Here is a 17409-nt window from a genome sequence, read left to right as displayed (position 1 = left end):
CAAACATCTTTCCATAACAAAGTATTATTTCCATTATCGACTTTCTTCTTAAGAGAATTAATAGCAATAATTTATTTATCATTAAGTTTAATGTCCGATAAGATAATAGAATACCAAATACCTTTAACTGTAAATTTTCGATCCACCGTTATAAAACCTCATGTCTCTCCATGCACAGATTTAATAACCTTAACCTAAAGCATATATGAATTATTAACAAAACGCCAACGCCATTTTGACAACAATGCATCGTTAATACCGAGACCACAAAGTTTTTTAACTGCCAAAACCTTATTCCACTCGACCCAATGCACCCCCCCCCCCCCCCCCCCCCCCCAAGAAAGCATTAGCTCTAGCCACCTCCAAACTATCAACAACTTTAACTGGCATTTTAAATAAAGAGTAATAATCGATACCTAGAGAGCCTAAAACATGACAAATAAGACTATATATACCGGCCTCTAATAGAAAGTAACTTCGCCTTACACCCTCAAAGTTTAGACTTGAATATATCTAAGATCGGACTCCAAGTAACAACGTGAGACATATCTGACCTACACGAACTCCAAGATAGGCAAACGGTAAGTTACTTGCTTCACAACCTGTAGACAAAGCTAAAGACATGATGTCATTCTCATCCATAAGTTTAGACTTGAATTTATCAAACATATTTATTGAAATGACATATTAGGGAAATTCAAATTTTGGAGTTATCGTCTGTGTATTTGATCGAATGTGGAATATTGTTGGTTGTGCGTGGTGTTGGACGGTGGAATTTTTGTTTAATTTGCATTTCATTCTTTAATATTGGCAATGAAGTATTCGACGATTATTTTAAGATCAGTGTTTATTACGTGATAACATTCCCGCTAAAGTTCAATCTAGTTCGTATTTCAAAATCTCATTTTTCATATGGGTTAAGCATGTTAGGAAATCAGATGACACGTCAAGAATCTACACATATCTGATGTTACTTGCCAAGTTCTGACAACCCTTGTTAGGAAGTAATACGAATAACACACAAAACCAACAACACACAAAGGCATAGTATTTATGTGGTTCGGTCAAGGCAACCTATGTCGAGCAGGATGAGACTATTCTTTGTTAAGAGAGTTCTCAAACATAGATTACAAATACAACAGCAGAGATTCGACATACTCATTAAGGATACAAGACACTAAAGACCCTCAAACAAATGACTAGCAAACATCCCTCATGTCACTTGATGGCACCTGATCTAGTTCATGACACTTTGTTGAGGTGTCATAATGGCACATCAGGTGCCATTGAGTGACACCTTATCACTTGGTGGCACCTCTAGTTCATAATACTTCTTCGAGGTGTCATGATGATGCATCAGGTGTCATTGAGCAGAACCTTGTCACTTGATGGCACCTCATTTGCATGACACTTTTTCTAATGCTCTAGTCTTCTATTAGATGCTCCTTCCAAAGTGTGCCATCATATTCGAGGAGTGCCATCATAACCAAGAGTGTCATCATATCCAAGAGTTCCAACATATCTAAGAGTATCATCATAACTAAGAGTGTCATCGTATCTAAGAGTTCCATCATACTTCATTGAAACCAGATGCTCCATGAGAACTTTCCAAATGCTCAAGTCACAATTTACAATCTACACCTTGACTTGGGTATTCTCTGAACTCCACCTAAAAAAAAAAAAAAAAAAAACTTCGTATCCCATCCTACCATCCATCCCCAAATGGATTTAACTTATGCGAACCACAACCAAGTTTATGCAAATCTTGAACTTCTCTCTGGGAAACGAACTTGTCAACATGTTTTTCGGATTCTCCTTGTTACTAAACTTTTGTATTCGAAACGTTTCATAGAACACGATAGGTTTCTTAACCTTCAAAACAAGACTATGAACGAGACCAACTGTTCATGATCTTCTTATCATTAGATGACGTCCATGGTCTGAGTCTATCAATCCAACAAAGTTTACACCTCATGCATTAGTACCATACACCATATAAACCTCAAGTGATCCTCTCAGTTGTTGCAAGATCCACTTGACTACTTCCTAATGAGATTTCCCTCGATAATTTCAAATATACATCCCTACTATCTTATTTTCATCTCTTAAATCGTTCATAACAAGCTCATTTTCCAGAAGCTTCTTCAAGTTGTCTTATTCGGCATCAGCATCACCAGAAACTTCTTCCCTGAGTTGTACAAGGGATTCCTCACGTCTATATTTTCATATGCCACATCGTTGTGTCCCATTTATCACAAATTTGTGTGGGGTTTGTATGGCAAACTCCACCTTCTAGCTCATGATCCCCTGCAACACCTGTACAACCCTTAAACTTCTTACTGTAGACGTCCCTATTTACAGACTAAGGATCAGGCCTAAAACTCTATAGGCTAATCTCATTAATCCATAGGCACATGAATGGTATTAACCAATCATAATCCACCATGTAGCCAATTCTAGAACCTTCATCCTTGAGAGGCATTGCATTGGCATCATCAATGCACCACTAGTACATCAAGTGTCATTGAGTTGAACACCTTGTCACTTGGTGGAACCTCCTATCACTTGGTCGGAGTGCATGGTACTTAGTTGAGGTGACATGAAGGCACCTCAGGTGTCATTAAGTGGCACGTTGTCACTTGTTGTCATCTCCAATTCATAGTGCTTCTTCGTGGTGTCATGACAGCGCATCAGGCGCCATTGAGTGGAACCTTGTCACTTGGTGGCACCTCCTATGCATGACACTTCTTCTGATGCTCCAGTCTTCTATCATATGTACCTTCCAAAGAGTGTAATCATATTTGAGGAGTGTCATCAAAACTAAAAATGCCATTATATCCAAGAGTTCCATAATTTCTAAGTATATCATCATAACTAAAAGTGTCATTGTATCCAACAGTGTCATCATATCCAAGAGTGTCATCATATTCAAAAGTTCTATCATATCCAAGATGCTCCATTGAAACCAAATGTTCATTGAGAATGATCCAAATGCTCAAGTCACATTAAACAAAGCATTCTTCAAGGTTCGTATACTACGAAAGGAAAAACAATATTATGAATTTGCGGTAGTATCTTAGACCGTTAGTACATCTGTAGCTATTGTGACACCACTTGAAGCCAATGTTAGACGTTGGAAAAAATATCAGGGGTTATCCGTTTTTTGTAAGGGTTGCACTACTAAAAAAACATTTTTCCATGGCAATTTCTGTACAGAATCCGTCACTAAACGGTTACAACAACATATTTACATTAAATTTACACTTATGAATGGATTTCCAATGGATTTGTGACGCATTTTGATGAATTTACACTAAATTTTGCACTTTACAGTAAATTTTAAGCGGTTGCTCACCCCGGGACACAAAGTAGGTCTTCGGTCTAGTCATCGACAAGAAGATTTTATTGTAAGACTAATTACATACATAACTCACATGATGATAAACCCACTAAGTAAAACCATACAAAGGAGCTTGTAAACCCTTATACTACCATGATTATGAACTCACTTATAGTTTACTTCTTCCTTATATGTAGGACACATTCTCACACCCATTTGGTTTTCCAAATTTCATTCAAAGTACTCAATTTTAAGTATCAATATCTCATTAGCTCATACTTTGTTTTGAACACATTATATATCGTTTCGAAACACTCATAAAAAGAACACAATCAACTAAGGAATAATAATATATACAACATATATATGTATTTAATTGTGTCTAAAGTTTAATAAAAGTACAACGCTTTTATTAGTTTTCTCCAACATGTGTGGTAAATTACCAATTCACTTTTTATCTTTTTATTCCCAAAGTCTTTGGAGATCAACCTCAAGCTAACTTTTGGTTTTCATTGGTGAAAACACGACTCACCATCTAGCACCATCCACCACCAATCTCTCTACATCCTCGGCCATAGCTACAATCTAATTTTGACCGAAAAATGTAAAAAAAGTTGTGATGGATGGGATCTCTTTGTTTATGTTCCACACAAAATCGTTGATCAAATAAATCTTGATGAGTTGTACCATAATTAGCAATACAATCTCTATTTTTTGAAACAAACGTTCAAAAAGAAACCCGAACCAAACTTCATGTGGAGAGATTATAAAACCATGGAAGAAAGATTTATTAATTATAAATATTTTCATGTCTTTTCATACCATACTCCATGTTAGAGAGATTATGAAATATGGAAGAAATGTTTATTTTATTGTAAATATTTTCTTTTCTTTTCTTTTCTTTTAGACATATAAATAGTACATATAATATCACGTAAGCATAGATCGACCAAAATAAGAGAGCTAAAGTAAGTGTTGTGTTAACCTATATCTAGTTGGGTGTTAGAGAAAGCCCACTTTTAACTACTTTGAGATTCTGTGTTTGACTTGTTGGTAGGGGAGAACATATTAACCAAAAAACTAAACCATAACTAAATTAATCAATATAACTGAACCATTACTAAAAGATTTGGTACGGTTTTTAATTTTGATTAACCGAATACATATGGTTCGATTATGGTTTTCATCTGAAACAGAACCAATATTAACCGAACCAAACCAATAATATTAATAAATATTTTTTATATAATATAATATTAAATACTCATCCGTTCTATATTTATTGTCCACTTGTGACTTTTGAAGTTTTTAATCTTTAACTTTGATCGTAAATAATTATGTTATTGATATATAATAGTTTATGCAAAATATATGAATGAATTATGTTTTAAGTGTTTTTTTTATTGTTATAATTTAATCAAATAATTTATAACACAAATAAAATTATTTAAGGTCAAAATTAAAGAATAAATCCTCAAAAGTTAAAAGTGGACAATAAATATGAGATGTAGTGAGTATATTATATGTAATTATATTATGAATTATCAAATGGTTTCTAGTCCAACGGTATATGGTGTTGTCCACCCTCCTTGAGGTTGCGGGTTCAAGTCTCGTCGTAGACACATGTGAATTTAAGGAGTAGTTTAGGAGTAGGTTAGATTTGCCGTTTAAAAAAAAATTATATTAAGAATTGAAAATTTAAAGGGAAATTATCTAGTATTAGATATAATAAGTAATCTTCTATCAATACAACTATAAATACGCTATTATTTACTTTTTATAACAATTATGTTTTTTATTTTTTATAAAAAACTATTTTTATTTTTATGATATCTTGGACCATTATGGTTAATCGATATTAATCATTAATCAACTAAAACTATTAACCAAAATCAATATTAACTGCTACCCAATGGTTATCGAAACACATTAACCAATTGTAATGGTTATGGTTCGGTTTTGATCGATAACCGAACCAAACCGCCTCATACACACCTTTACTTGTTGATGGGAAGTTGCACCATTGCCGTTGAACAAAATAGACGAAGAGAGCAAATAGTATCGTATTCCCCCAATATCGATGATCATTGATCCCAAATTTCATTGTGAGTTCTCCAAAAATAAGATGCAAATTCCTTATGATGTATGTTGTTCTCGTCTCAATTAAAATGCGTTTGATTGATACAAATCTATGGTGGGTATTATTGTGGCATCTTTCTCATTGTCATCGATCATGTTCCTCCTCTTGTTACCTAATATTGTCGGTCGGTTTGAGAGAGAGAGAGAGAGAGAGAGAGAGAGAGAGAGAGAGGATCATAGTGTTTGGTTTGTCAATAGGTAGTGATGATGAAGCAGCCGTAAATTTGGGTTAGAATTTTTAACCTTAAGGTGTTAAGTTCCAATTTAATTATTTTTGAAAAGATAATTGATCTAAGAGAATTTCTTTATATTATAGAAGTTTACATTTCCTAAATGATAAAATACAAATAAAACATATATTGAAAAAAACGAAAGTATGAAAGATTGAAAGTATGAAAGTAAAAAGTGAAATATTGAAAAAATGAAAAGAAAATGGAGGATCAATGTTGTAAATTTGTATCAAATATATTGGTACCAGGCGCACACAATGCCTAGTTCTTGTACAGGCTTATTTATGAATACATGTACATACATATGATCAGAGTGGGCTCAACAAGTTTTTGGACTTTAAACCAACCAAAATTTTGGGGCTCTTAGATGATTCATACCATTCGGATAAAACCAAAAACAATTAAAATACAAATTACATAACTTAATAATAAAACATTGTATTTTAATCAAAAGAAATTATATAACATGATGTCAAACACGAATCTCATTCAAAACAAAGTCAACTTATAAGGCCAAACAACGTAAACTTTTTAGGTAATTGAGTTAACGGTTATGTGACACCAAAAATATAAATTCAATTTTTTTTTTTTATTTTGTATGCTATATTTATAATGAAAACAATTATATACATATCTAATTGAAATCTCACATGCAATTCCATTATTCCACATGATTTTGTAATCATAACCAAACATTGTCAAATACTATCACATGTTAATTTATTATGAAAAAAAAATCCTTCATTAGATTGCAAATAAGGTTAATTTATTATGAAAAAAAATCATTCATATGTAGTCTGCCAATATCAACATTCCTGGCTGCAATCAAATGGATTATGGATTAAAACCTATTGATCATCTGATACTACAAGAAGTCAAGACTGACTCGGTAAATTTTATGTATCGGTTCTTCAGTTCTATAACAGTTTAACAAAAGACAGTTCATTGAAACTTGAAAATTCAAAAATTTGTGGTTGTGTAATGTCCATTGTCAACATATTAACCCTAATTAATTGGCTATTAACCCCAATTAGATAATCAAAGATAATAGAAAAATCAAAACTGAAAAGTGAAAATTCATATTACCGTTTCTGCGTTTCAGTACCAACATCACAGCAGATGAGAAATTGAGAAGAATAGTTGCAAAGTGCAGATCATCAACAGACAACAGAAATCGAGAAGGTGAGAATGAAGAAGAAAGAAGAACTGAAGAGGGAAGACAGCAACTATCGCTTGCTTGATTGCCTGAATAGATTGGAGAAGGGAGGAAAAGAACAGAAGTTTAATCGCCGTGTGTATTGATCTTGATTGCAACGTGATTTTTTTTGGAAACTCGAAGCTTAGATTGAAATTAAACGGGATCGCTTACAATTGGGGGCCCTAAGCCCTATCATAATTCATTAAATTATAAGGTCATATGACATATGGAAACATATGACATATGGGCTTATTAATACATAAGAGTGGCCTCGCCACCCCTCTCACCAAAAGGCTCACTATGAGATACCATGACATCCCCACACGCTCGCTAAGAGACGTGCAAAGAACAACTTGTTAAGGAGCAAGCGACATGAGAAAGAATGAAGAGTTGGTTCTTTTCATGTTCTATTATTCTTTTTTGTTTTGATGATTGCCTCCCCCAATCTCCTCTCCACAAACTTTGAACGTTGAGTTATTTCCTCTTCTATTGTTCATACGTCTCATGAGTAATTGACTACATGGCTACACTCGTAGGATCTCAGTTTAATTTGTCAATTGGGGAATTGACCCTCGAACTTCTAAGGATTGCTATTTGGCTCCCTTGTATTTGTGATAAGATGCTTCTATTTTCATCTTTCACTTTGGAAAGTCATATTTCTAGCCCAACGGTATCCGGTGTTGCTCTCCCTCCTTGAGGTTGAGAGTTCAAGTCCCGTTAGGGACATAGGTGGAAATTCGGAGTAGTGTAGGAGTAGATTAGATTTGCTGTTCAAAAAAAAAAAAAAAAAAAAAAAAAAAAAAAAAAACCTCCATTTAAATTAGTTTGTTATATGTAAAGACTAAAGTTTGTAACCTTTTTTATTTAATATTAAGTATTTTTGTTTTAAAAAAATATAATTTATGTAATATGAAATGTTTGTATATTAAAAAAATATAATTTATTTAAATTTGAAAAAGAAAAAAAATTCAAAGAGTGCTAGGGGACCACTCCCTATGAATTGCTAAGAAAAATGTACTAGCGATGTGGCATGACGTTAAATAGCGATATGGCAAACAAAAAAGTAGCATGACAGTAAAAAAAAATAATGAAGTGGTATGGCGTTATAAGTACTACCATTTTCTATAACCTAAGTGTACACATACATTAGGGATTAGGTCTTAGGATCTTGTGCCAACATGTACACATTCATTTTTATTTATTATTTTAACATAAATTTTTAATAATTTTATGACATTATATATATTTTTTTAACATTTATTTACTTAAATTCCTTAGTTTTGGACAATTTTACTTGTTTAAGTCACATTTATACAGTGTTATGCAAGTCGGCATTAGTATTTCCGAGCATTAATAGGAGTCACATAGGTATTGTATGTTTCCAAGAACATGAATCTTTCCAAGAACTGGAAACCGGTGATCGAGAGATTTCATAAAAAACTTTCCATTTGGAAAACTAAAATGCTATCATTCGGTGGTAGACTAACATTAATTCAATCGGTATTGGGCAATCTACCAAGCTATTACCTCTCAATATTTGTTGCTCCAGAAGGGGTAGTAGAAAAGTTGGAAAAAATTCGCAGAGCTTTTTTATGGGGAGGATCTGAAGGAAAAAAATGCATTCATTGGGTCTCTTGGGACAAAGTGATTGCTTCTAAAGAAGATGGTGGTCTCGGGGTCAGTAGCATTAAATCACTAAATATTTCTCTCATTATGAAGTGGTGGTGGAGATTGAGGTCTGAACCTGCAGCGCTCTGGGCCAATGCCATAATCAGCATGCATAATTTTAAAAACAAACCTGACCTCTGTTATGACAATAAATACATATCAGGCACATGGAAAAACATTGCAAGCATTGGCAAACATCTTCAAAAAAAAGACATCTCCATTGATTCGGTGATATCCAAAGAATTTGCCCCCACGGGTGCGACATGGAAGTGCCATCTCACGGGTGACGGAACTTACTCGGTGAATGTTCTTCGGAAAAAATTGGATTTTAACCCCAATGTAAACATTGGACGTTTCACATGGCTAAAGGAAGTTCCAATTAAAGTTAATTGCTTCATATGGATGGCAAAATTGGGCAAAATACCTTCTGCTGTAGGTCTCTTGTCTAAAGGGGTAGCTTTGGAAAGTCCAATATGCAAACAATGTGAGGATGTCAATGAATGTTCAGACCATGCCTTGATTGGATGCAAATATGCGAAAATGGTTATGCAAGGGGTCTTTCAATGGTGTGGTGTTGCCATGGAAGAGTTCGGTACAGTAAACGACATGATCACACTTGTAAATTCACATTTCGGATGCTCAAAAAAAAGGAGAATGTTCATGGGAATATGTTACGGTATGCTTTGGAGTATATGGAAAGCTAGAAATGAAAGAGTCTTCAAAAATAAACAGGTGTCCCTTTATAAGCAGGTAGACATTATCAAATCTATCACTAACCTGTCGATAAAAAATAGGGGTAAAAAAAACAACATTGATTGGTTAGCATGGTGTAATTGCCCATTTTTTGTTAGCATGGTGTAATTGCCCATTTTTCTGTTTGTAAACGGTGGCCTACATTTTGTATTTCCATCTTCCTCCTCTAGTCACTTGCTAGAGGTTGGTTTTTTTAAATATATATATTATATTTGCTGGTTAAAAAAAAAAAATTGAAGTTCAAAATAAGCGTGATAAAGCATAAAACAAATCATAAAAGATTTTTTTATATCCCGTCAGCACTACGCGTCTACACGGTAGTGATCGAATTAAATGACAAATATGATCCGATTAAATTAAACGGTAGACACTAATTTGGAAATTAAACGTTTGATGCGACTCATGGATCTCATTAACAATAGCAAAGATTTGTCCAGGTGCAAGGCCCAAATCCATTCTAAACGTGTAGAGGTACAAATATACCGGTTTTGGTTTTTTAAAAACTGGTTTTCTCTAGATCCGTTTTGTTTATAAACAATTTGTTTTTTTAAGTGAAATTGCATTAAAAAAAATAGGTTTTCAGGTTAAAAATCGGTTTGATTTGGTTATAGTAGGAAAAAAAAAACCAGTTTCACATATATATTAAAACATATTCCTAACCGGGGTTCTGCATAACTTAAGCGGTTCTAAAAAAATTAGTCTGGTTTTTTTTCCGGTTAAAAAAAAAAGTTTCTTTTGTGCACCTCTATAAAGATGTCATTTTGTGAACCATTTTTTATGATTAAAAGCTGCCAAACAGCACCACCCACGATGAGAATAAAGAAATATAGCAGTTCATATTTAAAATCATTTCAAAATTTGATTTTAGCCCAAATTTCTAGCAGCCCAGTTGGTGCTTTAAAATTCTCACGCAACCAAGGATTAAAAAAAAGAAGAGGATCGGTTTCTAGGGCTACAAATGTTTAATTCCACCGATTAATCAACAAGACCATGAACTACGATGCATTATATGTCTAATTCATGCTATCAATATTGAATGCCACATATAAATTAACATTACTATTACTATATATAGAATAATGTACAAATCATATCAAGTTACATATTTGGTACATGTAAATCGCAAGTGAGATTAATTAGTACCACAGTCGCAACTTAATTATTTCAAGAAACACATCTAAACAACGGCGTAATTCAACAGCACACACGCATGCAATCGTCAAAATACCACAATTACGATGTGTTTTCAAGAAATACATTTATGTAATTAACATGGTTTAGTTTAGGTTCAAAGGTTTCTAATGAAGAAATATTACATATAACCCTTAAAGTACATAAGGGATTTAATAAAAACATCCCTTTTTCCTGTTCTTAAGCTGCAACTGCAAACGGGTTCCTCTTCCACACGAGTGGTTGATACTCTTCCACGATTGTCTCCTCAATCTTCTCCCATGGCATCTTGTGTTTGGCCAATTGTTTCTTCTTTGCCTTCACTCCAACAGTATCTCCCGAATTCTAAAATATAAAGAACAATAATTAGTAGCTTATAACTTAGCACCTATAAAGATAATTAACCAACTTGTGGTTCCTTGTACCTTAAAACAATATCCATCTTTAACGTCACAAATCGGATAATCACTAGGGCAACAAGCGGAATATCCCTTGCAACACACACCATTGGTGTAACCACAACACCCATACATCAAACAATAGTTATAGAACTCGAAGATGCAACAACATGTCTGGTCCGCTGGACAATATGAGAAGTCACCGCACTTGCTAGGTGATGGTGATGGTGGAGGTGGTGGTGGAGATGGTGGTGCCGGTGGTGATGGTGGACTAGGTGGTGGTAGGACGCCGGAGGTAGGGTAAAGTGGCTCAAGGTACATCCCACAAACACCATTTTTATTATTGGTGTTCCTTTTCATTAAAATATAACCTTCCATTCCCCAATACGTACCCCACTGGTTCTTAACGATCCAATAGTCTTCACCATCTTGCGTACCATATCCAACCACCAGCACTGCATGATCTATGCTGTTTGGACTGTTTGAGCATTCGCCATCGTAGATACCCTAATAATTAAATAAAGCGTTGTTATGTTTTAAATCCATTAAAATATAAAAGAGCATTTACATGCCGTTTTTTCTCCATGACACGTTTTTTTGCATATAAATTTTCAGGGTTAATTAAAAATTGTGATGAATAATTGAATACTCACAAACTAAACCGTTTTTTTGGCGTTTTTGTATAAATAAACGACTGAAAAAAAATATATAAAAAGGTAGCTACTAGCTAGTTTGTACTCACCCCGGTATATAGTTGGAAGTCATAGGCTGAGCCATCAATACCAATAGTAACAGGCTGTTTGGCGACAGCACAAAGAAGTGCGTCTTCATTTTTTGATTCTACTTCCACATAGCTTTCAATTGTTACAACTGATTTTTTCGACTGATCATTTTCATTGTAATAATTGTATGTTAGTTGATATGACTTAAATAATAAATTTAATATTGAAGTTTTTTAATTAACAAAATGGATGAAGTAATTAAGTAAAAGTACCTTTGTTTTATCGCATTTACCATCCCTACCATTTGAACTAGTATAAGGATAATCAGCTTCAGAATCGATTCCACCATTTTTAATAATCCATCTGTATGCAGTGTCCATGTTTCCACCATTACAACCATAATCGTTTGTGTCACAGTCAACGAGCTCTTGCTCTGACAGGCTAATCAGGTCACCGGTTGCAAGTGCATGTACACCTTCAATGGACCCGGTTACAGAGAATGCCCAACAACTTCCTATACACGTTATAAATATCCAGATTTAAGTTTAACGCAACAAAATATTTATAATAATTTTATTGTGTAACTTTTTTTATTGACATGAACAAACATATATAATTGAACTGTTTAATGGTAACAACACAGACCTATGCTAACAATCAATAACTATTTTTTTTAGTAAATGTAATTTTATTAAGTATCTGGTTTACAAATTCAAAACGTGCATCTATTTTATTTTTAAAGGCGGATGTTTACATATTTAATGAGTAAAAGTCAAACTACTAACCCAAATACGCAACCACCGACTATTTTAAAGTTTAATATAATAATTAATTATTTAAAATTTGATATTTTCAATGCTAAATCTATAATTTTTCATCGGGACTTTCCCAATATATTATACCTACCCATGATGAACGTGATATTTTTGTGAGTTCTTTTATTTTACGAATAATAATATATATTATCCAAAATTTTAAAAACTGAAATATAAAAATAAATATAAATGAATGAAAAATGAATTAAATGTTTACCGCACTGTCCTTGGTCCTTGATTGGTGTAACGATTCCCTTGTCTCTCCAATCCAAAGAAGCGGGTGCATCACAAGACTTCGAACTTAAAGTCGTGTTTCTTTTAGCACCCCTCATCTTTAGTTTATTGCTTCTAGGACCCCTGACTTTTGAAAAGTACATCTCTTTGAACTCTTCGTTACTTAGATCAGCAAACTTGTTCAATCCCACCATATGTTCAGTCTCTGATTTCCGTTTCGAGTTCTTCTCCAATATGTACTTCAAACTCTTGCGGAAATTCTCAAGCTTTCGTGCTTCTTCTTCTTCATGCGCATATGTTTTTCCATGCATCTCCTTCCATTTTCTGAACAATTCAGAGATTTTTTCGCTTGATAAAACATTGGTTTCTTGATCACCAAGTATGGAGAACTCGGAAGGAAGAGTCGATGATACTGATACAGACAGTGATACTGACAACGATAAAACAGAGATAAACAAAAGAAGAAGAGCGACAGAGGAATTTCGGGTACCCATTGTAGTGACTAAATGAATCTTGAATAGTTTCTTGAAAATGGTTTTCATTTTATAGAGGTTTGAATCTTTTGGCTTGTCCTACCTAACCAATGACTTGAGTGGCCAGTAATTTGGCAAAATTATCATGAATGTGAAAACACGAGAATGACCTCAATGTCTTTGGAGTTAAGTGGTATCCAACGTGGGTATTTTTGTAATTTCATAAGGACTGAGAAATATTTTCCTTGTTGGCTTTATATTGGAACACATACTTTCAAATAAACACACCAACACTCCTAATCTCATTTAAATTACGTGCAACATTTTTCTTCGATTATATATATATATATATATATATATATATATATATATATATATATATATATATATATATATATCGACATAAGCTAATCGATAGACTGTGATCAATGGATTAATCGGCTAGACGGGGATTAATCGTGTACCATTAATTATTTTAAAAAATTATTAAAAAATTAATAAATATACATTAATCCTAAGAATATAAGTAAACAATATAACAAGTTAATACATATAACATTAATCCTAAGACTTAAAAAATTATCAAATAATTAAACTAACGAATCTAGTTTTTTGTTAAACAGGTGAACTTAGTAAACCTACATCAAGAATACAAAAACAACCTAAAATCAATGAAGTTGTGAAGCAAGCAATTACATGGTTCTTTCACACAAACATTTAATCGAGCACATGGTATGCATCGACGCTTCTAACATGTTTCGATTCAATAATTGTGTTGCTAATTCCAATTCTCCAACTTCGATAGATTCAACTGGTTTGGAATTGACATCGATAAATTTCAATTTCTCCTAATTCCAATTTTCCAACTTCATACAAATTTCAACATTACAAGAAAAAAGTAAAGACTTTCATACAAATTTCAACTCCTATGAATTTATTGAAAATCGATTTCAGATACACAACCATTACATGATGCTGTTGTTGACAAATTTGATGGTGGCCTGCAAAGGAGACTGCAACATCCAACGGTGACGCAGGTAGAAAAGAAGGTGACGTACGACAGTGGCATGCGAAGGAGATGCTGCTTCTTCGTTTTCATTCCAACCAACATCACCACCACCTCTGTCGTACCGGTTACAACGTGCAACAACAAGGAACTTGGAGGTTCAAAGATGATAGAGCACAAGTCTTGGAGGTTCAATGGTGATGGAGATGGAGTAGGGGTCGGAGGTCAAAGAGGAGCACAACCCTTGGAATTAATCGATTATTATGTACAAGTCTTGGAATTGATCGAGTACAATTGTTGGGTTTAGACACGCTAGCGTTTTGAAGAAACATAGGTCGACAGGGATGGGGCAGGGGCAGAAGGAAAATGGCGACTAGCAACATAGGGAAAGAATGATGAAGGTAACGCAGGGAAGAAAAAATAAGTTTCAGCATCCCACATCGCCAACAGGGAGCATTCTCTGAGGGGAAACATTTTCTATAAAAGGGAGCATGTATCCATCCATCTAATATAACCCAAGCCAAGTATATTTTAGGCAAGCAGCTCCTTTGAGCTGGCTGGTTTGAGCTATTTTGGTCCGATTTTGGGTCCGAGTTGTGCCAAATTAGTCCGATTTGGACCGTCTTTGACCGATGTTGACCAATGCCGATGAATTAACCCTCTAACACCTATTTGTAGGCGGTTAGAGGCCGCCAATCGCCTAGGCGCCGATTAATCGGCCGTCTAGACCGATTTTAGCAAAACTGATATATATATATATATATATATATATATATATATATATATATATATATATATATATATATATATATATATATATATATATGGGTGTGTGTGTGTGTGTGAGAGTCTAGTCCCTTTTTGGCCCTAAGAATGAGATCTAGTGGTTTGGTACCACTCCAGGAGCTATTAGTTGCCACTCTTGGTGTTTCTGAGGTTCTAGATGCATAAAGTTGCCTCCTTTAGGGATTGAAATCCCCCATGCATGAGATGGTGTCCTTTTGGTGAAAGTATAATGCTTTATCTTGAAGATTGGTTCTTTTTGGGTAGGCAAAGTCACCAAGTCAGTGACTTTATGGTTATAGACACTTGTGTGGGCTTAGATCATCTGTCATTTGGAGTTCTAGACTTAAGCATTAAGAGCTTAATGTCGAAATTGGATTAATGGGTGAGTACGCTGGGCATACAAGTCTGTACGCATAGCGTACAAGCCAAATTGCATGTACGCTTAGCGTACAGCTGTGTACCCCCCTGCATACTCAATCAGAAGGGTTTTAGCTTTTGGGCTTCGTGTTGGGCTTCCTTTTGGTCTTAGTTGTTTAAATTCTTAATGGGAAATCTGAGTGAAGGTGATTTGGACTAGGAAAACTGTTTGGGATTTAGGGTAAGGCCCATGTAAGGGGTTTGGGCCTAATTTAGAAAATTATGTCATATTCAGGCCTTGGTTGGTTATTTGGATTTTGAGCCTTTCAGGCTGTGAGTGTGGGCCTTAGTCTTGGATCAAGCCAGGTTAAGGGTAAAATGGTCTTTTTACCCTGAGTACGGATTTATGGTTATGTTTTGGAACTCAACTGTTAACTGGGTGTTGTTTTGATATTGGCAGTTTGGGGAATCTGTCAGCCAACAGTCAGGGATCATCTGTGTGATTTGGCAGTGCGAGGTGAGTTTCTTCACTGGGTTTAGCGGGTCGAAGGCACCAATGCCAACCCATGGGTTTTATGTTAGAGTGCTAGATGTATGCATAACTCTTGGATACATTATGATATGGTATGCTCACTAGGCAAGGCCCGATGCTAGGAGGGGCTTGATGAATATATTGTATGCCAGTTATTAGTATCTGTTTTTATGATTACAGGGCAAAGCCCGATGCTGGACGAGGCTCGATGATGGTATGGTATGTTATAGTATTTGTGACTATTGCATGTGTTAGTAAGGGTACATGTTTATATAATTATATGGTTATATGATTATGTGTGTATCGGGTGACGCCCAATATCAGGCAGGGCCTGGTGATTGATAGTTCTATAATCCGAGCGGGGATCGATGATGGGCAGGGCCTAAGGTCGAGTGGGACTTGAGACTGGGTGAGGCCCGATGGAGGGCGGGGTCCCAGTATGTGATTTTTGTATGTGTGGTATGAGGTATCTTGGGGAACTCACTAAGCTTTGTGCTTACGGTTTTCATTTTATGTTTTAGATACTTCGGTTTTAAAATGGAAGGGCTCGGCATGATTGCAGAGCACACAACACATTTTCCGCATTTTGTGAATTACTCTGATTTAATGATGTTTTGCTAATCTTGATTACCTTGGTTTTATGGAGATGATATGTATTAACTATTTATTAATCTAAAAACGAAAATTATATGTCATTATTTTTGGGACATTACAGCAATGTAGTTTGGAGACTGTGGGCCCCGAGGGAAATCTAGTGTTATAATATGGGTACGGTGTCCATGCATTGTATATGTATTATTGTATTAGGTATTTGGGGGGAACTCACTAAGATTTGGCTTATAGTTGTTGATTTCAATGTATTTAGGTACTTATGATGATCGGGGCAAGGTGAAGGTGTGATTGCACACATCCTCCTATTATTTTATGTTTCAAGAGATTGTTGATACTCAAATTTCTATGGATTTGATTGAAAACTATGGTCAATTATCTTATGATTTTAAAAAAATGTTTTATTAAAAATGAAAAAAAAAATCATGGTTTTTAAGATATTACAAGTTACCTGATTAGTTGTTAAAATATTATTTTTATAAAATAATAATTATCCAATTAAATACAAATGTTGATTATATTTATTAATAATCAAATTACTCTAATAAATGATCTAATAGTAGTAACTTGCTATAATGTGTGACCCTATAGGTTCATACGTCATTAGCAAATATCATTCTATAATGACTATTAGGCATAAAGATATTTCAATACATATATATATATATATATATATATATATATATATATATATATATATATATATATATATATATAGTGTGAGTATATATGACCACATGTGGACAATTGATTATCTTAAATAATCTAAATATATAATTGTAATATGATTAATCAAATTATTTATTGTCCAAATTAAATTATTATATTCGTGGAAGATGCTTTATTGTAACACCCGATCCCTGGTATACTTCCTTTCAAGTATTTCTTATGTTTTTCTCTAGGACTCGACGAGCAGGTGGTCCAACTCGTCGAGTAGAGTCGTGATCCGCGGGGAATTTAAATAACATACTCGACGAAT

At 34.3% G+C, this 17409-nt stretch overlaps 2 protein-coding genes across 2 annotated transcripts; one reads left to right on the top strand and one right to left on the bottom strand.

The window, feature by feature from the left end:
• The first annotated feature begins 8368 nt into the window (after positions 1–8368).
• Positions 8369–9436, top strand: LOC145006742 (uncharacterized). The gene has a single exon (XM_078965799.1). It carries the CDS (start codon positions 8369–8371, stop codon positions 9434–9436), a length of 1068 nt encoding a protein of 355 aa, XP_078821925.1.
• A 1108-nt stretch (positions 9437–10544) lies between these two features.
• LOC145004641 (low-temperature-induced cysteine proteinase-like) lies at positions 10545–13194 on the bottom strand. The gene is made up of 5 exons (XM_078963603.1): positions 12651–13194; positions 11891–12132; positions 11639–11779; positions 10924–11403; positions 10545–10843 (listed from the first exon to the last, which is right to left on the bottom strand). Exons 1-5 carry the CDS (start codon positions 13159–13161, stop codon positions 10700–10702), a joined length of 1518 nt encoding a protein of 505 aa, XP_078819729.1. The 5' UTR covers positions 13162–13194; the 3' UTR covers positions 10545–10699.
• Between the last annotated feature and the right edge of the window lie 4215 nt (positions 13195–17409).

Source organism: Lactuca saligna, chromosome 7 (assembly GCF_052625555.1).
Source record: "Lactuca saligna cultivar CGN05327 chromosome 7, ASM5262555v1, whole genome shotgun sequence".
In the NCBI taxonomy this organism is placed as follows: Eukaryota; Viridiplantae; Streptophyta; class Magnoliopsida; order Asterales; family Asteraceae; genus Lactuca; species Lactuca saligna.
The sequence above is the reverse complement of the archived record's forward strand: the minus strand, read 5'-3'. Positions and strand labels throughout refer to the sequence as shown.